The sequence below is a fragment of the Ursus maritimus genome, unplaced genomic scaffold (genome assembly GCF_017311325.1).
Source record: "Ursus maritimus isolate PB19 unplaced genomic scaffold, ASM1731132v1 scaffold_31, whole genome shotgun sequence".
Lineage (NCBI taxonomy): Eukaryota > Metazoa > Chordata > Mammalia > Carnivora > Ursidae > Ursus > Ursus maritimus.
In genome coordinates, this window is record NW_024425675.1 from 4,120,339 (window position 1) to 4,147,059 (window position 26,721).

Sequence of the window (26,721 nt, forward strand, 5' to 3'; positions counted from 1 at the left end):
GGCTGTAACTAAATTTGCCGTAAGTTACCCGGCATCACCACAGATAGCAGGGTTTAGTGTTTGGTTTGTGTTACGGATCGTGTGGGCTTCCAATCTGTAATTTATAATCAATTTGTAGAGTATTTAAAGTTGCACTGAATGAAAGATTTTTCCTTGTCTAAATTGGATTATTAGGACTGAAATGTTAATCCTATCTGGGCTCTGGTGGCCCCAGTAGACGCCTTCCAGGGAACTCCCTGACTTGCCTAAACCAAAATTGGTGTGTAGCCTTGGAGCGCTCAGCTTCCAAATCGCCTTTTCCTATCCTACCCCTCAAGCTCTCGAGTAAGAACAGATTCTGTGGGCCACCGCCCGGGCAGTTACTGCTGCAGATCAACCTTCCTGACTCTCCTGTCTGCATCCAGGCCAACCCCGACAGTCCAGAAACTTCTTGTCCTTCTCATCAGAGAGCAAGCCGGTTTCCAGATGGCTCTGGCTTGGCTTGGGTATACAAAGCAGGATTAAGATGAAAAGAATCATTTTTCATAGGTCCACTTGAAGTAACTAAACGGAAAAAGGAGACTCCAGAGAGTTCCAGAACAATCAGACTAACTAGAGAGGTCAGTGGACCAGGGGGCAGCCTGCTTTCAAACAGACCTTCCTGTCTGGCCGTCGGTTCCTGTTGTCACTGAAAAGCCTGTGCATACAACTCAAAGAAAAGTATTTCCCAAACTTAAGGAGTATACTGACCACCCTTTCAAGGACAGCACTCCCACCAACCTTTAGTGTTGAAAATTATATTGCTTATTACATATGTACAAAAAATGTATTCATACCTTGTTTATGTTTAGCATTCCCACAGAATAAATAAAATAATGCAAGTTTACACATTAATCCCAACATAACAACAAAACCAAAACACTCAGCTAACAACATCGATTTGACGTGATGAATCATGGCATTTGGCAGAAACAAAATCCCCGTCATTGGATAACGTAATAATAGTATGATGTGTTTGCAATTTTATGCTTTACTTAGTATTAACTTAATTTCCTTGAGTTTCAGCATGATGGACAACCCTTTTAGCTATTACCATGGTCTTTGCTGGTTTTTAAAATTTTTTTACTGTTTAATTTGTTGTAGCCACTGATGGTGGTTTAAAGTAATAGTGTATTAACAATGGATTAATTTAATGGTGTAGCCCAAAATATTATGTTGGACAAAAAATACAGGTTCTTTACTGCCTGTTGATGTCCAGAGTTGCTCCTTGTGAACTACCGCTCGTGAGTTTCCCAGTGATTAGACCATGGTGCCAATGGCCAGGATGCCCGTGCTTCAGAGTTCAGTTGTATGTTACTCCCGTGTTCCCAGGTGATGGATGACTCACCCGTCCCAACCACCTGTATCTATTTGAATGAATGGGAAGCTTCTGTCCACACAGAGATCCATGCCTTCATGTGGTCCACACTTCACACCCATGTAATCCCAAACAAATGCACACGTGACCACGAAATGTCATGGCAGTGTTTCTTATATGGTGGTTATCTAAGCAATCTAGGACATGTTCGCAGTGCAGTTTTTAAAGGATAGTCATCAGAAGGAAAACCTAAAGTTTTAAAATTCTTTAATAATTGTTCAACCCTTGAAGAATGGCCATAGGGTCCAACTGCCCATATCTGACATAGTTGAGGTGGTTTCCGGGCAAGTCACAGGCTCTAGACCTTGATCAGAGCTGTCATAAAACCAGAGCCAGCCAACATGACTATTTTTGAATCTCAGCGTATTGTTAATGGAAAGGGCTTTTGAGAGCTTCTAGGGCAATCCCTTCAGGTTGCAGATGAGGAAACAAAGGTCCAGACAGGTCAAGTGACTTGCCCAGCATCACCCCACTGTTTAATGGCAGAGTCCAGTTTGGAACTCTGCCCTCCTGACTTTTTGACCGAGGTGTTCTCATCACAGCAGTGGCAGTAGCTGGGTAGTCGACTGGCGGCTCAGCAGCTTGGTAGCGATGGTGCTGAGGAAATGCGACTTGTTTAATGTGATGGGTTTGCTCAGATATGAAACGGATGCAGGTTCTCTCTCGGGTTCACATAGATAGGGTGAACACTTCAGGATTTCACCAGAGTGGCATACTGCTTTTCTTCCTCATTAACTTTCCAATGCTTACTCCTCTGGCCCCTTGTATCTCTCAGCACAGTTACTAGAAATGACTTCTGCTGAAGCTTTATTCTGTAAAAAGATCAAGCCCCAGAGTGAGGACCGATACACGTTAGCAAGAAGTCAGATGTCACTTTAGACTTTGTTACAATTCTCACATTCTTACCAGAAGCAATTGAGAAATGTAGGAATCTCACCACTACATAAAACGTCACATATACATAAAAATCGGGAAGTGATCAACATTATATTGAAAGAAATACACCGATTTTAACTTGAGGTGGCAAACCATCCTCTGATTGTATATAAAGTTCTACTTAGTTGAATTTGCTCTCAGTGGTAGTGGTCAGTGCTAACACGAAGTAAAGAATGTATTTACTTGGTATTAGTGACCTCTTGGTTTCCCTGAAGAAAACATTACCCGCACTATAACTGCGAAGGATAAAAGACTCTACACATTGGTAATGGATGAGTGAAATGCGTTCCTTCCCATGGTAATGCAAAAACCGATAAATCCCCAGTACGGTAACAGTGCCACATCCCTATTATACAAATTGGCTATGTTTTAAGGGATTTTTGTGGATTTTGAGTGCACGCGTGCATGTGTGCGTGTGTGCGTGTGTGTGTGTGCTCACTGTTAGCAGATGCCAAGCATTCTTCCTTCAAAGATAACAAATATGTTTTCTGTCTTCCTCTTGCTGAATGCGAAGTGAGTGTGTTTTAATAGAAGTGCTGGATTTAGGAGACAGAATCTAGAGTCCAGTACGAATTCTGCTGCTGTCTGGGGGTCATAGGACCTGGAGCGGTCCATAGGGGCTCTTATCTGTTTCCTTATCTGTAACATTAAGAGGCAGAGAAGATGCTCTTCAAATTCCCTTCTGTAATTCTTGTTCATGAGTTTTCTTTGTTTCTAGCACCATGAAACAAATCGTGTGTGATTAAATATGCCATCATGGTTATAAAGGTGTGATAGTCCACACAGGTTGTAAAATTCTAAGGAAGCACGCTGTTTCTGTTTTCCTCCGCACTAGAAGCCAAGATATCTACTAAAGATGTTAGAATCAAAATTGTCTGGGCCAAAAACATTCCAGGGAAGGAAAAGCCTGGAAAAGTCCCTGTCCAGATTACTGTGTTAAAGTTTGTATTTCACACATGTCTCTTATCTTGTCTGAAAAGAAATAGAGAATCTAAGTATTCTGGGATAAAAATAGATTGTGTTATTTAAGTGTATGTGCATGTGTACGTTTAAATAAATTGGAAAAAAGAAGAAATGTTCTGAAACTGAAACGAAACAGATTGGAACTGTCTTCAAAAATTTTCTTCAAAGTAGAGGTTACAGAATGCAGGAATAAGTTACTAGGGACGCTGTGGAATTTCTTCGATGGGTTTTTAGAGTAGGATAGACATGGGGCGCCTGGGTGGTTCAGTTGGTTAAGCATCCGACCCTTGATTTCAGCTCAGGTCATGATCTCAGGGTCCTGAGATCCAGCCCCGCATTGGGCTCTGTGCTCAGCAGGGAGCCTGCTGGAGATTCTTTCCCTCTGCCCCTCCCCCTGCTCACTCTCTCTCTCTCTGTCTCAAATAATAAATAAATAAGTCTTTAAAAAATAAATAAAGCAGGACAGACACAAATCTGCGCATCTGCCTGAACTGGATTAGGTTTTACAAATGAACACAAGACTTTCGATATTGATTCCCACGAAGATGCTTGGATGTCTTTCTCTGCCCATTGAGGTTCAGGGTCAAAGTCAGCACAGTGGCACATGCATAAAAAACTTAATTTTCTCTCTACCTTTATTTGTAATTAAATATTAACTGAACTCATAAGAATGCTTGAAAACATTTATTTATTGAGTGGAGATTTTAAAAATCACTTGGCTTACTGTTCAAAAATATGCTAGAGATATAAGAGAGCCCACAACTGCACAATTCTGTTCTTCGAGAAAAATCGGGACAGAAATAAATTTGTAGGAAAGTTCACATTCTTAAACCGTACAAGTGGGAAATGTATTTGGGAGCTCTGTGGAAAAGCAGTGGACAGAGACTAAGGAGACCTGAGCCTTTAGACATTAAAACTAACTCTGTAATCTTGGCTAGTCCACCTCTCTGTCTCAGTTTCCATATTCAAAAATAAGGAGATTAAACCAGCCAATTTTGCAAGTCATTTCAACTTGAAAATAGACATATATAATCTTCTCTCCCTCCCTCTCTCTTTCTCTTTACACACACACATGACAATATATATATATAATATATATAGGACATACGTGTGTGTGTAGATTTATAGAAAATTCTTCTAAATTTTGCCCCCATTTAATTCATTTTCTGCTTCCAGGAAACACTCTATGACCTATGTTTTAAATGTTTATTATAAAGGAGTTTGTAAGCTCTCTGAGTCTTCTCCAGAATTCACGCCAACACTCTTGAAGATTCTATTTGCATCTACTCTATGCGACCCCACTCATGTCTTACTGCACTCCACGTCTCCACAACACAGCTCTGTTTAGTGGCGCGCTATGGTTGCTGTTGTTCGTAATTCTCTGGAAAAGTCTTGTCTCCAAATTACAGTGGCTTTCTTTTCTCTTGCCCTGAAGCAACAAATGATGGGAGAAATATGTGTGTTTCTGTCCTTCAGAGTCAGAGCTGCCTCGAGCATAGAATTCTTAACCCTCTAGTTTATTCCAAATGCAATGAATCACTAAGTAAATGAGAACCATGGGCTGCATATCAGGGCAATTGTGTAAGTTAAATTAATTTTTAGAACCAGATTGCATTTGTTATGCTGGGGCTCTTAATGTGTGCCGACAAAAATGTCCAATCAACCTACCAAGGTGCCTGAGACGTATTGCCCAGATAATAGCTGAAAATTTGAACCTGGCAGTTTTATGGATTGGTTTGTATCTAAAAAGCAGGCAGCTTTTAAAAGCCCTGAATAAACATTGCTTTCTGTGGACACCTATGGCGTGACTATTTATAAAAGTACCCAATCATTTTTCCCCTCCTAAAAGTGCTATTGGCAGAAGAGGGCTTGGTATTTAATCCATAACCTGCAATGCACTGCACCCTACAGTGGCAAAGAACACACAGAGCCAGAAGAAAGAGATGAAGAAAGCATTAAAAATGTCAGGCCACAAGACCATGTTTAAATTATTAGGTGAGATGCTGTCCTGCACTTAACAATGGCCCGGCACACCTCGAGGCCCAACTTCCTCTCCACTTGCTCTGTTTTGATGGCTTATTGCAGTCTGTTCCGAAATTGAATTTCACTTTGTTTCAATAGCATTTTGCAGTAAATAAGGGTGACTCTGGTATCTTGTTTGTGAATCTTGATGTAATAATCAGGGGTAATTGAAGCATGCACAAGCCACGGAGACTTATGACATATTTTTAAACAAGTATTGACTGATCTGAAACGAATTTAACAAAAACTGGAAATCAGACTCCTCTAAGAAGGCGTGCACAGAATACGGGGTCTGTTGCAGTGGCATGAGTTGGCCTCTAAAAAAATGGCTTGTTCAGGTTTCCTTACCTTTCCTGAAGGAGTTTAGGTGCAAGTTACTGGCAGGCAGGGTTGTGACCCCACGAACAGGGCTAATCATCTGACGACCGGAATTAATCATTTGTCAGTCCTGTGGTTTGGATTAACTGGTGTGGTCATACCCTACTGCCTCGGTGGCTCCTATGGATAAGAAAACCTCTTGGGGGCGCCTGGGTAGCGCAGTCGTTAAAGCGTCTGCCTTCGGCTCAGGGCGTGATCCCGGCGTGTCAGGATCGAGTCCCACATCGGGCCCCTCCGCTGGGGGCCTGCTTCTTCCTCTCTCACTCGCCTGCTGTGTTCCCTCTCTCGCTGGCTGTCTCTATGTCACATAAATAAATAAAATCTTTAAAAAAAAAAAAAAAGAAAACCTCTTGGTGTCAGAGGCACACAAAATCAACTCCAAATGGCAACATTTTGTAAACCAGTCCAGCTTTGGAGTCTTTTTATTTTGTAAATTAATTTTCCTTAGATAAGATTGCACTCTTTGGTAATTATGCTCATACTTACACGGTTATATGTACATTACATGGACATATCCCATAGAAGCACTATATACATTCTCACTTGCAAAGTGCCTGCTGGACTTATACTCCATTTTAATGCTAGTTAGATACTAAAACGGAGAAATAAAAGAACAAAACCTGTAATTTACATCTCTAAGCCTTAGTACAGACAAAGATTATTAGAACAGGTCGTGCTATTCTCCTTAGGCTCTGGATTTAAAGCGGGTGAAAAGCATTTGAGGATCAGAATTTGAAATTCAAATGATGAAAAAAAATAGTCTAAAATGTTGGCTTTCACAGATACTGACCTTAAGTACAAATGGTGGTGAATTTTTTTGTTCATGCACTGAAGAGAAGAGAATGGACTGTGTGTAGTGCGCTCAGAAGATTGGTGATAAAGTCTCTGAACCTTTGGCTGCTTGTCCCCTAATCGAAGGAAGCAGAAGAGACTGATAATGCAGGGAGGGAACATAACGGGAAGAAAATAATTAGCAGCTTCATTAGGCAAATTTTACCATTTGAGTGTGTTTCTAGCACACACTAATGTCAGTTGCATTGAGACTATGCAGAGCAAATATCCTTGAAAGACAATGAATTACAACATACAATTGGAAATGCATCAGTGCCACCCTTATCAGTAACACTGCCAGAGATCCCAGAGAAGTTGAGGTCTAAACAGTTTATTTTTCTAAATAGAAATCTTGAAGACATGGCCCTCATTAGAACTATCATTCCACCTGTGGAAACCGAAACAGGATTGACAGAGTGACTAGGGATTTATAGACGTAATACTTATTATCGCTAATAGGAGTGAGGTACCCAAATCCCAGGATGATAGGTGCGACTATGCCCTTAAGTATTTGGTATACTCCTCTGCAGCGGTGTTGTTGTCATGATGGCTATTTTAATAAGGTTTCGTGTAATTGGAACAAAAGCAGAACCACCCGGTGTCTTGGCGTTTTCCCCAAAGTGATTTATATCATTTGTAGAAAAAATTTCTGAAGGGTAAGATGTTTTCCTTCAGAACAATTTAGCAAACAAGTCAGAGGATTCAGTTTCGATGTTTTAAAATCAATATAAAAGAGTTGGACTACCTGAGTTATGCGATGTTTGTTCTGGTTTTTCTTGTTTACTCATTTTCTCCGTAAGCGTGAACTTTTTTCCAGGGAACAGTTTTTTTCTTCTGATTCTCATAAAAGCCCAAGATAAATAGTCATATTTTCTACCTGCAAAAAGGATGATTGGGGGACCTGGGTGGCTCAGTTGTTTAAGCATCAGACTCTTGATTTCGGCTCCGGTCGTGATCTCAGGATGGTGAGATCGAGCCCTACATCAGGGTCCATGCTCAGCGCAGAGTCTGCAGGAGATTCTCTCTCTCCCTCCATCCACCCTCCGCCCCGCCCCATTCCCACATGCCGGCTATAAATAAATAAATAAATAAATAAATACACTCCTTTAAAAAAAAAAGAAAGAAAGAAGTATGATCTTATCAGAGAAAGACTACAGCATGGCAACACCTAAACAATAATTCCAGTGCAATACTGGGCGAACATAATTACCTGGTCCATACTGGCTAACTTAGGGCTCCCTAAACGAAAGTGGAGGAAACATTTACAGTTGACTGAGTATAAGAAAAGCCTCACAGAACAGGTGAACCTTGAGTTGGGCTTTGAAAGAATGGAATTTGGTTCTGCAAAAATTAGAAAAGAGAAACTTCTAGGAAACACGATGTCAGAACAGTTCTGTGCAGTTATTCTTAGGTGAGGGGCATCGGGACAGCTGTCTCTGATCTTTGGAAGAGCTGGTACCGTCCCAGGGGTGGTGACTGGGCAGATGCTCAGAGCAGAGACCCACAGGACTCACCGGGGGAAGCCTCCTTCAGTTTGTGCCTTAAAACGAAAACCCTGCAGCTAATACCTGGACATGCATTTGACTTGAAGTCATCCTTTCTGTTTTCCTTTTTACCCTGCCATTTCTCTACTAGGATTCATGTTTTATCTTTTTTCCTTTTTTAAGGTCATTATCAAAATTTGTTTGATCTACATTTAAATATTGTTTTTCTTTCTTTTTGTTAACATTTTATTTATTTATTTGAGAAAGAGAGTGAGAGTCAGAGGGAGAAGCAGACTCCCACTGAGCGGGGAGCCAATGTGGGGCTCGATCTCAGGACTCCAGGATCGTGACTTGACCTTACTGACTGGGCCACCCAGGCACCCCTAAACACTGTTTTTCAAAAGAGAGAAATGCTCTGTGTTGTTTGCAGCCCTGGGAGAACTTAGCCTAATGCTACCTTGAGCTCTGAAGTTTGAGCAGAGTGTATTCGGGAGGCAGGAGAAAACACACTGCTAAGGAATTGCTCTTGAATTATCTTCAGCTGGCATGACTTTTATTTCTTTTACTTCCTCTCTAGCATCCATGCTATTGGTTCACTTCCCGGTCACTGGCAGTGAGGTCCAGAGCCAAGGATGAGGAGTCGGCTCTGTCTATACCACCACTCATCTCCTTGACTCTATTCCAGGCACTTCTGCGTGACTCTAGGTGAACAATTCAGGAGTTAATGCAACTGATTCATTAGTCAATTCCGTAAGGAGTCACCTGTGACGCCAGTGGTTTAACAAAATCGACGAGCTCTTCTAGTCGTGGTGTGGACACAGCTGCGGTAAAGACACGCTCACATGTCACAGGATACCACCTGTTCACTCTTTCCTTTCAAGCCTATATAGCAATGCCAAGTCTGAAAGTGCTTTCAGCTTTTCAGAAAAGAGAGCTACATAAATATAAACTATTACTTTTTCACCAAAAATTGTATAGACATGTACGTGTACCACACATACTGAGAATACTTTCCTCCTTAATTGCAAAGTATAATGGGAGTAAAAATCAAAGCTTTTGCTAATGGTCTACCATTTACACAGAAAATTTCCGTTGAACAGATCAATATTATTACTGTTCAAACATTTACACAGTCTGTGTTTAACACGTCTGTCATCCATTAAGGGGAAAGTATTTTTGAAGACATTGGATTTTAAAGAAGAAAAATTAGAAAAAAATAGAATTGAAGTTATTACTTTTAATGACTGCCAAACCCAACATTATTTCTGCTTTGATAGTATTTGAACTGTTAACCTATGTTTCTGGAGTGTATATTCATCAGTGAATAATTAGGGAAGAATTTGGTAGTAAGTAGCCGATATAAAGGTCATTTGACTTATAAATTTACAAAAGCCTATTTTAAGGTTAAAAAAATCATGACGGCTATGTGTGTGCTTAAGTAGTGAAAATGGGTATTTGGCCTGTGTCTGGCAAGGAGAATTATTACAACCTGTCATTTGGAAAGGTATCCTGAATCAATGACATTTTTACCATACAGCCATAATCTTACTATATTACACACACACACACACACACACACACACACACACACACGTTAAAGGGACTATCAGTTGGCATGAAATTACATAGTATTATGAGGAGGGAGGGAGGAAGAGAAAATTCAATATAGAAATTTAACAGTTACAAAAATAGGAACATTCTTAGTCCAGAATTTAGAGTTTTTGGCTGGTGTGCCTAGTTTGTAAAAGAAAAATCAGCAGAATAAGTTAAATTCTTTCTCTGGCATCAGAAAGCCAACCCTCAAAGTGGTTGTGGAAAATGCTTGTGTTAAATTGTCACCCAGGCATCTCCATGCCCCCCTGGCTCCTCCATGGGGAAACCGAGATCAGCCCTTCCTTTTCCCTACTCCTCTCTCCATTACCTGGGCCCTTGCCCCACAGAGCTGATTTGCCATTCCCATGGCAAGACTCTGCATCAAGACTGCTGAGTCCCAAATCAGTAAGAAGGGCAGAGGTTGGAGAGTGTGGGAATGGAGGGAGAAGGAAAGCACAGTGGGGTGTGGAACAGAGGAGAAACAAGTCTAGCCACCCACCGTGCCTTTTGTGGCACAGACACTACTCCAAGCTCCCACAACAGTTACGGAGCCTTTGAAATACATAACGCGCTTTTCAAAGTGCTTGCCAACCTTGTATTTGCTAAAAGAAGGTTGTCCCCTTTGAGCAATTAGAGAAATGGTCACCTTACTTATCTATGGTTTTGCCTGTTTCTTAAAAAGTGTCAGTCTCATTTATGGGTTCTTTAATGTTTCTCTTCTTACAATACAAAATCTTTGAAACGTTAGGGTCGTGATGCTTATCCGCAGATACCTGAAGGGCTCTCGTGTGGAGGAGTAATTAAATGTGGTCTTAGGGTAATGGATGAAAGCTACACTAAATGCTGAAGAAATTTTTATTGAGGGAACAGAGCCAAGGCCAAGTAATGAACACACAGTAATCATCAGGGCGCCAAGGACAGAACGAGCTCCCTGTCTGGACTCACGCTCCTCCTCTTTCCTATAGTTTTTGGAGCAAGGCTGAGCATTCCCCTAGTAGGAATCTCAAATCAGAAGCAAACCCTGATGGACATAAAGACCTTTTCTCATTATCTCCTCACAAATGAGATGTAGTCGTTTGTTTTTCATAGAATGTACTGGTTCTTCTGCTAACTGGATTTGAAATATTGTCCTAGTCCCCTTAAGTGTTCTGGGCTTTAGCTTTCTCAAATATAGACTGCAGTATTGGCCTACTGTCCTTTAGATCTCTTCCCACTGTAAAAGTTTGCTAGTTCTATTCATGGTGGTCACCAAACTACATCGTTTTTACTACATAGTAAAAACCAGGACATTCCTGATTGCCTGCTCTCAGAGAAGCAAACTGGAGTCGTCTATGCCAAGTGCAAATGTCAGGCACAGTCCAGCCTACTTTACCAAGTATAGGCAGTCTTCAGTATCAGCATTGTACTTGTTTAGTTAGAAACAGTTGCTAAAACAGTTCTCCAAGCACTGATTAAAATTAAATTCCTGACATCTAAGGCAGAAAAGAAGAAGGAATTAGATTGCCAAATTTATCACCATCTTCTCAAATTTATGTCATCACTTACAAAATTGATTCCCTTCATGAATGTTTTATTACTGCTGACCTATGGCTAGTACAAAGTCGGTGACTTTCCAAAACAGGACATTGAAAATACTTTCTGATGAACACTGGTTCCACAGGTATTATGTAATAAAAGAGTCTTAGGATCGATGAGATTGGCATATGTTGGGTTAAACCAAGTTAAATCCAGGTTTCATACCTGTGGGACTTCTCAGAGCCTTTGATATACTGACATAAATTGTGAAGATTCACAAAAGGACCATTATGACATGCAGCATTCCCAAGTGATTTGGGGGAAAAACCCTATTTTTTCCATGAAGCGTTTCATAAGATGAGTAATCTGGGGAACACGTTTTAGGACCAATTCTCTACTATTTCTGCTTCCTACTAACAAAATAAAGGAGGGGGCGCCTGGGTGACTCAGTTGGTAAAGCATCCAACTCTTGATTTTAGTTCAGGTCATGATCTCAGGGTTGTGAGATCAAGCCCTGCATCAGGCTCTGTGCTGGGTGTGGAGCCTGCTTGAGATTCTCTCTCTACCTCTCCCTCTGCCCTCCACCCCCCACTTGTACACGTGCGCACTCTCTCTCTCTCTCTCTAAAAAAAAAAAAGAAAAAAGGCAAACACAACAGATTGGGAAGTGATGAAAATAATAATATGATCTATGTAATTTGCCAGTGCTAGAGAAAAAAACAATCAGAATTAATGAAATACCTGAAATGGGTATGTTTAATGTAATATGACAATTTCAAGAACCTACAATGTTTTAAATAAGTTTTCCCTGGAAGGAATCTCCAAGGGCCTGTTTCATTGTACATTTGTAAGCAAGCACTTGTTTGTCCCTCAAAAATTCAAGAACTAAAGTGCTGAAAAGCTACCTTGCTATGTCTCTCTGTGACTTTACACCATCAACTCTCTGAATAAACTTTTATGTATAGATAAAGTGCAGTAAACTTAAGCCTTCTACATTAAAAGAAGAAATTCATTTCAACGAAATTAGGCTGTTAAAATATAGTGAAATGTTATATCATTTTATGTATTCTGGTTTGTAATGCAAAAAAAAATCACTTTTCCTTATGGAATAGTCAAAGCAAGCAAGGGTAAATCACGACCTTCTCTCTCCTTTGCTTACCTGTCTTGTTTTTACAGCTGAGGCTTTAGTGTTATCAAGAGGAAATTTTTTATGCCTTTCTCTAGCTTATGTTGTGCTAAAGAGAAGAGTGTATTTGGAAATCCTCCCTTTATGCTCCCTTTTATTTTACCGAACTTGACCATATTCCCCTTTCCTTTCTGGTAAGCTTGCCATAAAGATACTTTGGGGTCGGGGAATACTTTAGATGGGAGGTTGGAGGTTGTGTGATCTCCTGGTTGAGTTCAATCCATGTTCCAACCACAGAGCCATTTCAGCAAGCTGATTCTCCTTGTGCTCATATGGTTAAACTTAGGGAGAGCTCCTGCTCTTAGGCTACTGGCAATGTTTATGGCCACTGCTTTCTTTTCTTCTAAACACACAATTACTCCTTAAGGTCTGTATAAATCATGAGGCCCCCTAGGTCATTAAAATCCTTTCTTTCCTCCATGAGCTCGCTCCTAACACCGTTGGGATAGTTCACGTCTTGCTCCTATACCAATTAATTACTGAGTCTGTCATGCAAGTCAGTGATAGGAAAAAAACATATAAACTCATGTATAGGCCTGTAACCAAGGAGTCTCTGAATATTTTGTCTTTTAACTGAGTTGCATGTTGTAATATCGAAAAAATTTTATGTCCACAGATATATTTCTCATTATATATATTTTTCTCTGTATTGCAAACTGACTTGGGGTTTCAGAATACATGCATGCTAGGTAGTAAAACTAGCAGTGGCCCAGCTGTGTGCAGCTGGTACACCTGCTTTTTGAGTTAATAGAATTTTAAATAATGAAAATAAGTAGAACAAATACTGTAAGCATGGATGCCTCGGACTCTAAAGACGACTTATCGCAAACAGTTTGCTGCTTTCAATAAACAGTAGGGATTAAGGAAAAAGGCAGATCTCCCTGTGACATGATCTATTTTTCTCATGCACATTTCAGTCTAGTATTATGAATGCATGAGGCCTATCTCTAAAAGATCCATGTTCCTTGGTTATGGCTAACTTAGTGGTTTGTACCCTGAGTAAGCTTTAGGGTCTATTGAACAGAATAGCAGAATTCCAACCTCGGTCAGTGTCCCCTGCACATCTTAAAATTCAACTCAAGGTTGCTTTCACTCCTGGTGTCACTAAAAGGAAAAGAAATCTACTCTGTGTCACTAGACCCATTTTTCTTCAGCATTTTTTTCTTTTCACTTTTTCAGAAAAGATGGGTAGTCATTTTAAGATAAGGGACTTCTGCATTCCAGAATGAATAATCTCACCCACCTGACACCAAAAAGGATCTACTGTAGTTAGACCTCCCCCCAAAAAAGAAAAACCTTTAAAAAAAATAAGTATTTGCCAACTTTAGTTCCTGCAGCTTTGATTTGCAAACTACCTCGATCCCCACTGAATAATTACTAATTAATCAGGAGGCTATTTTAAAATTCTTTAAATTAGCACATTAGGTCCTATAGTTTAAAACAGAGTTATTGCTTTATTTATTTTTCCAAAGGATGAAAAAGGAAACTTGAGGTTTCTGGTGTTGTGACGCCATCAGCCAGAGTCCCTGGTTTCTAGAATGGGCACTTGCACCCTGGGTGCTTCTACCAACCTAATAATTAAGGGGGCTTCTCGAGCACATTCAGCACTGCATGCTAATAGCAGTAATCCACGTGCGGATCATTAAATCAGTTGGGTACATCAGTAAAAACACTTAACAGATTTAGCGATTTAAGAAAACATATCGTGGTTATATATAAGTTGATTTCCTTAATTCCATTATTGACAGCAGCTTTACGTGATCGATTTTGGGTGGTAGCACTGGGGCAGGGCCTACTGTCATCCCAGATAGTACTTTTTTAGAACAGCAGGTTACGGTCATATGCTGAGAGTTAGCCACCTGACTGCCGGTTCCCCTGGGAGCTGACAGTAGCTGCATTTCCTGCACTACCTGACTACCGTCTATTTTGAACTAGGTAATATACCTTTTGGAAAACAGAACTGTGCTCCCTTTACTTTCCATGTGTCCCTTTCCTTCTCCTGCATTCCAACCTCACTCGGGAAGGGACATCAAGCCCTGCAAGGCCAGTATATACATTATGTCATCTAATCCTCCCTATCAGCCTGTAGGTTAATTACTATGTTGTCCATTTCACAGCGGAGCAATTGAGGCTCACAGAGGTTGGTTAGTGACCTGCCCGAGACACTCAGCTGGTTAGGGGCAGAGTGTGAGGACTTGTATCTTAGTCATCCCACTTTGGCTAAATCGCCTGCCTGATGGTCAGGCAGGTGGCACTTCCTTGCCTTACCGGCCCCTTTGACATTTTGTGGAAGGTCAAATATAGTGACACGACACTTCCTGATAGATCAGAGGCGCAGGCGTGGCTCCTGACATTCAGAGCCTGGATCAGAACCCAGTCCTTCCTGCCCCAGCTCTCTCCACTGGACCATGTTAAAAGAGGCTCAGTTAACTTAAAAAAAAAACACACGAAATTATTCCCTGTGGACAGCTGAGAGGAGAGGAGCAGAGAGAATACTCTTTATAGAAAAAAAAAAAAACTTAAAGATATAAGGATTTAAAATAAGTAAGCAGGAAGTAAATGTGTCCAAAAAGCCCCCTCTGTCACTTCCTGATGGCTTGACTTGCTATATAAACCCATCTTGAGACAATCCATACCAGTAATTCCTTTTTTTTTCCCTGAGAACAGTGGAAAGTTGGCAAGAAGTAAAAATTTTCTATGAAATAGGGAGGCGAACAAGTTGTAAATGATGTTAATATCTTCCAGATGGCACAGTTTTACTTGGGAACTGAATTTATTGTAATTAAAGGCATGTGAATTTTTCTATAAATACTGAACTTTGCAAGTTTGACACGGGAAGACTCCATCACTTCTGGAGCATAGTTGTTCTAAGGGAGGAGTTCTTTCTCTTCCATTTAAAATGCATCGTTGGATTTCATAATCTGAGTTAAATCATAGAAACATTTTCCCATGAGAAGGACTTTTTTTTTTATCTTCCATGCCAATAAATCTTAATTACGAAGTGAGATTCCTCAGAAATGAGAAATTTAAACTCTAAACATTTTATATTAAAATTATATATTTTGACCATTATTTTACACCACATGTCTTGAATTCCTTTATATCTTTATTTTTAAATTAAGCTATTATCACTTCTCTGTCTCCAGACATATGTGTTGGGCAATCTTGGAAGTTCTGTTTTTGCTTCAATCGGGAGAGTCTGGCTCACTCCAGAACCTTGCTTTCCTTTACACCGCAAGCAATGCTTACAGGCTCAGGGCTCCCAAACCAGCAGCCAGCATGACATGAGAACATTAAAATTACTTCCACAATTACTTCCATTTCCTAATCCCGCCCTTAGTCTTACCCTGGATCTACTAGTCTCTGATCTGTCCGGTGATGCCAGTGGATAGTCCCTCTTGGCTTTTGGTTTCTACTGTAGCTTCCAAGCTCCAGGTGTCCTACCAGAGCTTGGTCGGTGTCATAGGCAGAATTCAAAGAAGGGCCTCCTGGATCTTCAACCCCTGGGATGCACACACCTCCTCCCAGTTATTCATTAATACAGATGCTGCTACAAAGGGATTTTGCAGGTTTAATTAAGTTACCGAACCAGCTGACCTCATGAAAAGGAGACTATTTTGGATGAGCCTGACCTAATCAGGTGAACCCCTAGAAGGGATTGAGCTTTTCCTGAAGAGCATGAGGCATGAAAAGAATTCATTATGAGGCAGATGTTCTGCTGTTGGCTTTGAAACTGGAGAGGGCCACATGACGACAAACGCAGGTGGCCCGTAGGATCAGTCCCCAGCTGACAGCCAGCAAGAAAGTGGGGAGTACAGTCTTGCAACTGCAAGAGACTGAATTCTGCCCTAACGGTGTGGGCTTTGACAAGGACACCAAGAGAAGGGCATCAAGAGAAGAACGCACACCCGCCCACAGCTTGATTTAGGTCTTGGGGTACCCCGAGCAAGGAACCCCAGCTATGCCATGCCCGACTTTTGCACTATGGAACTGGGACCTAAGAAACGTGTGTCGTTTTCAGCCCCTCCACTTGTGGTGATTTATTATGCAGCAGTAGGAAACTGTCTATTACCTGCTGGACATTTATTGCCTCAGTTTCTCTCCTGTGCTGGTCTTGATTGGCCATGACCCATGGCAGCCCTCGGAATCAATTGTCATCCCTTTGCACCGCTCCAGGGATAGCCATTTAATATCTCTTTTAATTTTACCCAGTAAAACTTTTTTTCTTTAATATTTTCTTTCTTCACTTTCGTAATGCCTCATTTCCTGGGACTGTTAACTCTCGTACATATTATTATGTTACTATCTAGCCTATTAATCATCAGTTTTCTATAGCTACAATAAAGTTATGGATATTCATTATTATGGCCCTGAGGCATCACAAAAGCTCAAAGATGAAAATTTTAATGTGTGAGATTAGCTTTATAGTTTTACTATACTCTGATTATTGAGAACGAGTTATCAACTACCTATGTATAGAAACTCTTACTATACTGAATCAGCAGAGCCACCTTCTGGAAAAGATGCTGGGGAGACTATTGTGTTGGGATTTGCTGGAGGCTAATTATCTGGAAGCCTGTGGACAAGTGCAAGATTAACACTGTGTGGGCCTTTGAGGAGGACAATGATAAGACAAAAGACAGAAGTGTTTGCAACAGTTTTTTTGTTCCGAGAGAGGTGAGGGTGTTGGCATCCCATTTACAATCAGTGGAGTTGGTTACAGGAGAGATAGTTTGGCTTCTGTATATCCAGCAGCCACTGAGCAAAGCTACGTGTTCTCTTTAGCACCAAGTACTTCCCAGCTCTGTGGCACGAGCCCAGCCAGCCAGGGCATCCTCCTTGCACTCTGGGAACTTGTGCTCTTGGCTGAGGAACTCCAGGGTGGGGAAATGGAAATGCTGGTAAAATGCTACTCTCCTACAATGAATGGGGTCACCAACACGGCAGGTAGCTACCCCAACTGAAAAACGCCACCTCATGCCCTGACAGTGTCAAGAGCATATTACTTAGTGCAAATAGGCATAAACACATAATAAGTATACATATAGTAAGACTATGGACTAAAAGTTAAGGGTTCATCTAGAGGATAACTAGAGTTGGGATGTATCAAAAGGATTGCCAGAGTAGAGGTAAGGGAGACTGAATTTTAGGAAGGGTCAATACAGGTGAAAAGGAGTGCTAGTTCAAAGACTAACGTCCTACAATCCTGCTTATAATAATACACAGTGTGCGTACAGAAAGAAAAAATATATATACATATATGAAAAAATATGTACCTTTAAGAAAAGGCATTTAACGTAATTTTAATGAGAAAAAAATTACTTTCTAAACTTAGAAGCAAACCTTAAAGGGGGATATGACAAAATAATGAACAAAGCCGTAGTCTGTCTATAGGACAAATTTTAAAATGTTGCCAGATTCAGAATGGCTTTCATAGAAATTGGCATTTGGTAGAACTGGCCAGGTCACAGCGCAGCCTCTCTGTTCCTCTGAAAACATGGAAGGCTCTCTGGCCAGGCGTTCTCCCTGCTCTGAGTTTGGGGCGTTGCCATCTCCTCCAGGAGCGGGACTGGCCCAGGCCGACTGCAGCCCTGGCGGCCGTCAGAGGGGCCTGCCCTTCCCACTGAGCCATCCTGGGGAGCACGGACGGGCCTGCCTAACCCAGGCTCTGCCCCCACCCCATCCTCGCTGTAGCCATCTGTGCTCAGGCCCAGCATGCCGGCACTAGGAAGAAACCCGAATTCCGGCTGCCTTTCGGCTCCCCCTCCTCGGCTTCATGTCTATGTCTCTACTGCCCAGGCTGGGCTGGGCTTCTCGTCACGTGGTCTCGGAACATCCCGCTGAGCAGGAGGACCATGACCAGGACTAGGATAGCTCTAGAAGGAGCCACCATCAATTCCTCAGACACTTTCAACTCACGTGACTCCCTGAAGGCCAAGGGCTCTTTCTGTCTCCGTCTTTGTCTCTGTCCCTGTCTCTGTCTCCCACATACACACACGCACGTAGACCTCTGCACACACCAAGATGTCTGTGTAGACAGCTCTAATACACTGTTAAGAAAAATCAATGAAATACTAGATGGTGTGGCGTGTTTCTAGCAACAATGACCAGTTGCAAAATGAATTACGACTTGTGAATGTGTAATTCTAAATTAATAAGATCATACCCATTTCCACCTCCCCAAAAATATGTCTGAAAGAGAGTAACAGGAGCAGAAATTGGAATCAAATTTGCCCAAAAGTAGGCAATGTCAAAAGGATACAAATTACTTCCTCTTTGTCTGCCCCCCTAGTGCCTCCCCAAGGCTGTGCTCCCTCTGGACTGGCGCCACCTGATAAACGCCTGTCCGGGATCACGGTGTAGACTGTGGTAGAGAGTACATCTGACAGCACTTTGTAGCATGGAAATTACTGTACAAACGACAAGTGTTATTGCCAGCATTTCAGACAGTATAAGATCAAATCTGGTTCATTTTAACTTTCTGGTACAAAAAATAATAATAATAAAATTTTAAAAAAGCACACAGAGACTTTCTTTGATCCAGTTGTTTAAAAAAAAAAAAGAAGGTAAAGCCTTTGATTTACTTCCAAAAAAAATCACAAAAAATAGTGTCTTCTGACCAAGAAATAAAAAATTGTTAGTCAGGCAATAAGGAATTGATTTACTACTTTATGCAAAGGTAATTAATGCTTCTTAAATTAGTTCTATTTGCTTAAAAAGGGACCCTTACCTGGGTTGCCTGGGTGGCTCATCATCTGACTCTTGATCTCAGCTCAGGCCTTGATCTCAGGGTTATAAGTTCAAGTCCCACATTGGGCTCCACCCTTAAACAATAAATATAAATAAATAAAATAACACTTATCCATTATAAAAATTTTGAAAAATACAGAAATAACTAAGGAACATCATCTCACTACCCAGAGATATTCACTTCTTCACAGCTTGGCATACTTCCTTCCAGCTCTTTTTCTGCACATGACAAAGAACTGAGAATATACTGTAGATAGGGTTTGGTTTTTTTTTTTTAAGATTTTATTTATTTATTCGACAGAGAGAGAGACAGCCATCCAGAGAGGGAACACAAGCAGGGGGAGTGGAAGAGGAAGAAGCAGGCTCCCAGCGGAGGAGCCCAATGCGGGGCTCGATCCCAGGACCCTGGAATCACACCCTGAGCCGAAGGCAGACACTTAACGACTGAGCCACCCAGGCGCCCCTGTAGATAGGGGTTTTATTCTGATTTTTCACTTATGATATCATTAACATTTGTCCTACGCTATAAAAAAAATCCTTTATTGAATAGGCTTTTTAATGGCTGAATAATATTCCATGACAGGATTGTATATAAATTCCTTCTTATTTCCTTCCTGCCTGCCTTCTGTCCATTTCCCCCCATTATTCTAAATAAAGCTTCGGTCAATGGTTTTGCATAAATATTTGACATTATTCCAGGTGATTTCCTTTGGATGGATTTCTAAAAATTGCTTTTACTAAATAAGAGGCTATGAACCTTGGAAGCCTCTTCATCTATCTTGATTAGGACATGGCAAACTAGCCAAAACCTAGGGGTGAATCCCATGTAAAATCGCTCAGACACACAGAGGCAAACTAATTGGCCCCTCCTAGCTCCATCATTGTATATTTTTATTTCCAAATCCTCTCTCTAATGCTCTGAGAGTAAGGTCTGTTCTCTTTTGGGGAATACGTACGGTAATTCTTGGATGGCGGTGCAGTCATCGTTTACAGATTGCTCAGTAGGGACAGCTATTAATGCCTGATGCAAAATAAACCAAAGATCCAAAGAAACACATTTTTGCAGGTGAAAATTATGCTAGCCAACATCATTTCTCACTCTGGTTGATGATGTTGAGTATCAAATTTCTCCATTATTAATGTACAGATGCACATGGGGGTCGATCCTCTTGGAAGGAGATTAAAAAGCCGCCACCACCTATAACCCCTCTTTCTAATCATGCAAGCACATCCCGGAGCCGGGAGGGGTTGGTACAGTAGCTCCCCCATACAGACAACACCCGGCCACGGATTAGCCTTCTTTCCCTGCGCGGGGCTCCACCATGGAGAGTCAGGGGTCATTTGTACTCGCAAGAGAAAACCCGGCTTGAGTAAAATGTGCTCTCCGTCTATTCAGCACCGCTTACCTATAAAGTCTCTGAAACCGCTCTTTACTGACTGAGTGCATTTCTCATTTTCCCATCCCTTGTCCCCCTACTTGGCTATTTTCCTAAAACTGTAATTCAAACTTTACAAAAGAAAAAATAATCTCTGGGTAATCCTTTCAAGAATTCTTAGAAGGAAATCTTTATTCTTTTATCAGTCTTAGGGGAAACCTAACTCGTGATTAGTGTTAGGATTCAGAATGTTTTCACCACGTGCCTATACACCCAGGTAGGGTGAGAGCCAGGGAGCAGGGGAGCAAAAAGTCCTTTAGCTAAGGGAGCTTGCACTCTCAAGCCTGGGACACTCCGGAGAAGAGCCACCAGCGTACTATACCCTAAAACGGGAACCATGGGAAAGTGTCCTTTAATCGTAAAAGAGTTAGTTCCTAGTAAATACAGGCTGCTTCACCATTATGAGCACAGAAAGGGAAAGCATTTAGGCAGGAGATTTAAGAAAAGAAATGGCAGGATGCCTAAAGGGGGAGGAGAGGTTGGTTGTCCTCTGAAATATTCAAAAAATCCACATGACATTTCCATTCCTGTGATGATAAGTGGGCAGGATGAGGTTTGAGGAAGGGCTTTCCTGGCCGGGACCCAGTTCTGCTCTCTCCCGGGCCAGGCAGAAGGGTGGTGCACTTTGGACTCAGACACCGGCTCCCTTGGCCCCTAGAGCCGCGGACAGACGCGTCAACTTGCTGAGCCCTTCTCTAGCTTTTGTGCTCCAGGTTCCCGAGACGCAATTCCCAGCTCTCCTCTGGCAGCTATAGCGTGTCGGTTCAGAATGAGAGGCACACATGTGCCCCTGTTGTCACCTGTGTAGGTCTCGCTGTCATGACCGGGGATCTTGACATTCCAAGAAATGCAGTGTTTGCCACCCTGAAGCAGTAACAGAGCAATGTGCAGCAGGCTGGGGGAGCGAAATTTGCAAACTCAGGATCCTGGGCCTCAGGCCAATGCAGGCTGGGTGCGTTGCTGTGGTGACACATTTAGTCTCTAGGGAGGGATGCTGGCACACCGGCTGCATTCCTGGCACCACGTTTGCCAGCAAGAAACTTATGGAGTGGAACTGGTATCAACTCCAGAGGGAGATGCAAGCTGCTTTCTTAACTTCCTTGGCAGTACTAGCCTTTGCAACTTGTGCACATAAACCCTCCTGAATATTTACATGAACTGCTGTTTGTGACACTCTTTGGGGCCCTGTTGGATGGTGCTTTGAAGGGAAGTGCTAAAATGATAGCAGCATTCCAGTTTATAAATGAAACTATTGTATCCCTGAATAATTCAATTTCCTAAAATTGGCATTTAACGGTGCAATGACTTATCTCTTGCTGGGAGGATATTCTAATCCTTCTCTTCCTTTTAAAAATAGCTTTTCCTGTTGCCAAGAGAAGAGCCTGGTATTTACTATTAGAAGATCTGTGAATTAAAATACCAGTTCCTTTCCCTGTCACAACTCACTAGCACTGTAAGTTGAGCTCTCTCCTACCTGGGAGAGAAGGCTCCTCCCAGAAGTGCCCTTAGGTCTTAGGAAAGCCTGACCCACCTCTCTTACTCGTGCCTGGAAAGCAAAATGCACTCAGAGTTGGCCACTTAGTATTCAGGCCATGTCAAGATTCAAGTAAAAAGCCTATATTGCATCGTCACCAGGCCCAACACAGCCAACAGTTCAAATCACAGTTAAATTATAAGCAAGCGTGGGGCGAAGCATGCATACCTGTCTAGTCAATGAAACAGTGCAGATAAAAGGAATTACTACATAAATGCCAACATGGAGGCCTTAATGAATACAGAGATGGTGTTCTTTCCAGCTGCCCCCAGTTGATCGTAAAAGGCTCATAAGGATTTTGAACTTAATGCTTTCTTCCTCCTCCTCCTCCTCCACTTTTTCTTCTCCTCCTGCTTCATCTTCTTTTAACAAGCAAAGCATTTCCCAAAGTATTGAGAACCGAACAATTCCTCTGTGTATGTCCATAGTTTTGCAAAGACACAGTGATGCTAGCAGGCCAGTGATTACTACTGGAAGCATCAGATGCGGTAAAGGAAATGCAGTTAATACAATAATTCACGTATGTTAATGCTTAGTTCCATCAATGTCAGCTTTCTTTTCTTCTTGATATACACAACGCTGGCACACAATTTTAACTGATGAGGTAATGTCATTTTTAATTTAGAGAGCCTTAAGCTGTCCACTCTAACTAGTGATATCATCTCTGCAGTTCCCTCGTGAGACTTTATGTAAACATACGTCATGTGTCCTGGACAGTTTGAAAAGGGATTGTTAAAGATGACACTGGTCGTCATGAAGATTTCCCCCACTTTGATCTCCTTTAAATTGCCAGATACAGTTTATATTACCGCCATATTTTAACCCTTCCTGAGATTAATATATCCCAGGGCTTTTGAACCAAGTTAAACACAGAAATAAAACGAAGGTTTGAAATGAACGGATTGTAATGTTTTCGTGTCAGTTCTGGAAGAAAAACGGAAGACAGCTCAGGTTATCTGGCTCCTAGGTGACTTGGTAAATACCGAGAGAGGAAAGGGAAAGACACCAAAAAATGGATAACACCAAACAAACGAAATTCTTCCTATTTTCCAGGAGGATGCTCGTCTGTTGGAGAGGGCTCCCCTTTTGGAGATAAAGAAACATATGTGTTAACTCAGTGCAATATTTAGAATAATATTTTATCGCGACTTCCTTTACCATTTGTCTCCTCAGTGTATTATTATTCAGCCTGAATTTTTTTTTTTTTTTATCACATCGCTTTGGTGACTTCAAGTGTGTCACATTTCCTTTTCAAACAGCAATGTTCCTTTAAAGATTCGGGCTGGTGGGTGTAAACAAAGTAACTTTCCATTTTTAAATAAACGTTTTTCTTCAGAGAGCTTATGTTCTGCAATTCCGGATAGTTTGGGGAAGATGATCTGTGTTTCAACCACTGTGGATACCGAGAGAGGTTTGGGGTTTTTTTTGTATTTTTTTTTTTTCCTAAGAAGTCTGGAGTTTGGTAGAATTGAGTTAAATAGTAAAGAATCTGTTTATTATTCTGTGGCCATATGTTTAGAGGGTCGCTCACAGAAATCAAAGTATTGTTCATGGAGAGCTCCAGCCAAGCAGACATTTTGAATTCATAAAAGAGCTTCACAGTTTGAAAAGAACGCATAGCATTATGTATTGACACCCCACCACCATAGACAAAGGAACACAATTTAATAATAGAGAATTGTGCTCACGAGATTTTCCTTTTTCTTGTTAATTGGTTACTTTAAGTGACATTGTCTGCAAGTATAATGGACACCATTATTCTTAATAGTTCTGTGTTGCCCGATGATGTATACAGACGTGATGTAGTCCATTTTAATTATTTCATTTTGCTGAATTTTTCTCCCTCCATGAAATAGAGTGGTGAATGCAGATAGCACTGTTTTCCTGACATTTCTCGCTAACCTGTTATTTTCTTCCTTATTTATGTGCTAGGTATGACTACGTGGAAGTCATCGATGGGGAAAATGAAAATGGACGCTTATGGGGGAAGTTCTGTGGGAAGATCGCCCCTTCTCCTGTAGTGTCTTCAGGGCCATTTCTCTTTATCAAATTTGTCTCTGACTATGAGACACATGGAGCTGGATTTTCCATACGTTATGAAATTTTCAAGAGAGGTGAGTAACTTCCAGTAGAACGAGTGTGGCTTAGTGTTTTTTCACATTGTTTGAGTCCATCAAAGACAAAGCAAAACGAAGACAAGATGTAATGCTTTTATCTTTTTGTAAAAAATCATGTATTCCCACTATGAAACTGTTGGAAAACACTTTACACAAAGGAAAATTACCTGATGTATGGAGGAAATTATGTTTAAATTTTTTTAAAGTATTTCAGGACTCAAAATTGCATCATTCTAATATGCTGACCAGTGTTTATAAGGCATGTCTTCTGTAAAACTCTTTTAAGAGCCTTTATTCTTAGCTTGCTTCTTCAAAAATAAGTCTGATCTGCTGTCGAAGTTTGATTTCCTTCATTAAAAATGCGTGAGTCCCTTTTACCTTAAAGCCCTGAACATCCTGTTCCGTTTGTTTTATTACAAAATTCAAAATTGGTATTTCCCAGGAAAAGCAAAGCAGTCCACTAGCCTTAGAGTTTCTAAAGCTATCGAAGGAAGAAGAGCTTTTCTGTTAATGTCTGTTAAGAAGAGGAATAGTTGGGGAAAGAGCCGTTTCTTGGAACAGAACAGTAAACCTTGCAATGGTATTTCCCTTAGGAAATAAAGACCCTTCTCCCCCTCCAATATAATCACTTAGTAATCCATTCCAATGATATATATTGAGATGGATAGAATCTGACAATCCATAGTCTCCCAGCCTTGAGGAATTGAATGCACTTATCAGTCAATTGATAAACAATGTATCTTTATTTGGATGTCACTGTTGTTCACAAGAGCTGGTAGGTTCCTTAAATGTGTTAAATTCAGCCTTCCCTTTTAAGTTGACGGTAATGGGGAGCGTGGCAGGCCAATCCAGGACCTAAGGTCCAAGATTTGAGTGTGTTGTCCTAGAATATAGAAGAAAGCTCTTTTTTAATAGAAAAATAAATCTGGCCATGCCAATTACAGATTCTCAGCAGCAACTGAGAATGAAAAAAGGAGTCATTAAGAGTTTCTGGGAACATTGATACAACTTCTTAAACTTTCAAAGAAATCTGACACTGTCCTCATATAAGTATGGATAGATGGAGACAACTTTCTTCAAAAATTTATGTAAGCGCCTACTTAGAAAACCTATGGCATAAATAATAGTATATATACAACATCGTATGTACAGATGATTACCTAGGTACGTACTTTCTTGTGTTTAAAGCTGCTTGACCTGTTATATAAGTCATATTGTACATGTATGCATATGTACACACACACACATATACACACATCTACATTTCCTCGCTTACCTGCCTATGGCACTATCAAAGAAAACAAGGAGTCAGAAAAGAGTTGAGGAGTAGTCTTTCATTCGCAGTGTTTCTCGAAGATCAGAAGATGGTTGAAAAAGAGAGAGCTCTGTAACTAAGTCATTGAGAATTCTTCATCTTCCTTCCAAATGAACTCGGCTCCCTACAAGCCCATTGCCTCAGAAGTACTGTCCTTTCCCTGTCCTGATCTCCAGTACCACCCTTGAGACTTGAAGCCTTAGTTTTTCTTTCTTTTCTTGCCCCCCTACATCCAATGTGGCTTCTAGATCTTTTTAATTTATGTCCACAAGTCTCCAAAAGTCATGCTGCCTTTCCTTGTCCATGACCATTAACTGAATATCAGGCCCAATTTGGGTTCTCCCTATGTTTTCTCATCCTACACACAACTTCTTGAATGGTCATCAAGCCACTGTCCCTGAGATGCCTATGGCAAGTGTCCATCACCTATTGGGTCAAGCCTCAATGTTCCATTGGGTCAAGCTCAAGGCTTGACATCAAGGGCTCCCAACCTTCTCCAGCCTCACCTCGCACAGATCCACACTCAGCTTCCTGCCTAAGGAGAGTGTGCTGGGTAAAGTCCAACAGACCAAACGTGAAGTTCATTCTGCCTCTGACTGTCTTCTTGAATGTTCTGAGCCTTGGATTCCTCATCCGATAAATGGACAATAGTGTCTAGCACAGGCTTGTGGTAAAGATCGGTTGAAATGAAAACATGAGAAACCTGGAGCCAGTGCCTGTCCCCACAAATGTCTTCAGTAAACATGAGCCGTTACAACACTTATGGATACAGCTGGTGCCAGCAGATTTCAGAGCCCTCGCTCCCTACCGGTTTATGTCCCTTAACCTCCACAGAAACCTGGCTCTAAACTTATTCTTCTCAGGAAGTTTGCCTAATTCTTCTACTTTTTTTTCCTACATGTATACCCAACTTGTTCCCTACACACACGCACAACACACACATATAATACACACATATGCATACTACACACACACACACACACACAGATGTGTTTCACTAGCCGTTATGTTTCTCCTTAATATTTTCAAATTCATTCATGCATTCATAGTTCCTTTTCCAACCAAATTGGTAGCACCTGAAAAATGCAAAGAAAATATCCTCCCCCACCCCACTGTACATACTACATTCTTACAGATGCTCCGTAGAAAGACATTAACTAATACGAACACACTTGTGCATACAGATATGGGTTCATGGACGTTTTTTTCCTCAAAAGCCATTTAATGATATTATAGAATCCATGAATCTCCTTCAAAAAAAAAAAA

At 41.2% G+C, this 26,721-nt stretch overlaps 1 protein-coding gene across 4 annotated transcripts in view; it reads left to right on the plus strand.

Moving 5' to 3' along the window:
- The window catches only part of NRP1 (neuropilin 1), a 134,872-nt gene that overhangs the window by 30,986 nt on the left and 77,165 nt on the right, over window positions 1-26,721 (plus strand). For all 4 annotated transcript variants that reach the window (XM_040645270.1, XM_008683906.2, XM_008683907.2 and 1 more), the window contains exon 3: window positions 23,956-24,137. In XM_040645270.1, the coding sequence (XP_040501204.1) occupies window positions 23,956-24,137 (182 nt within the window). The remainder of the gene's footprint in view (window positions 1-23,955; window positions 24,138-26,721) is intronic.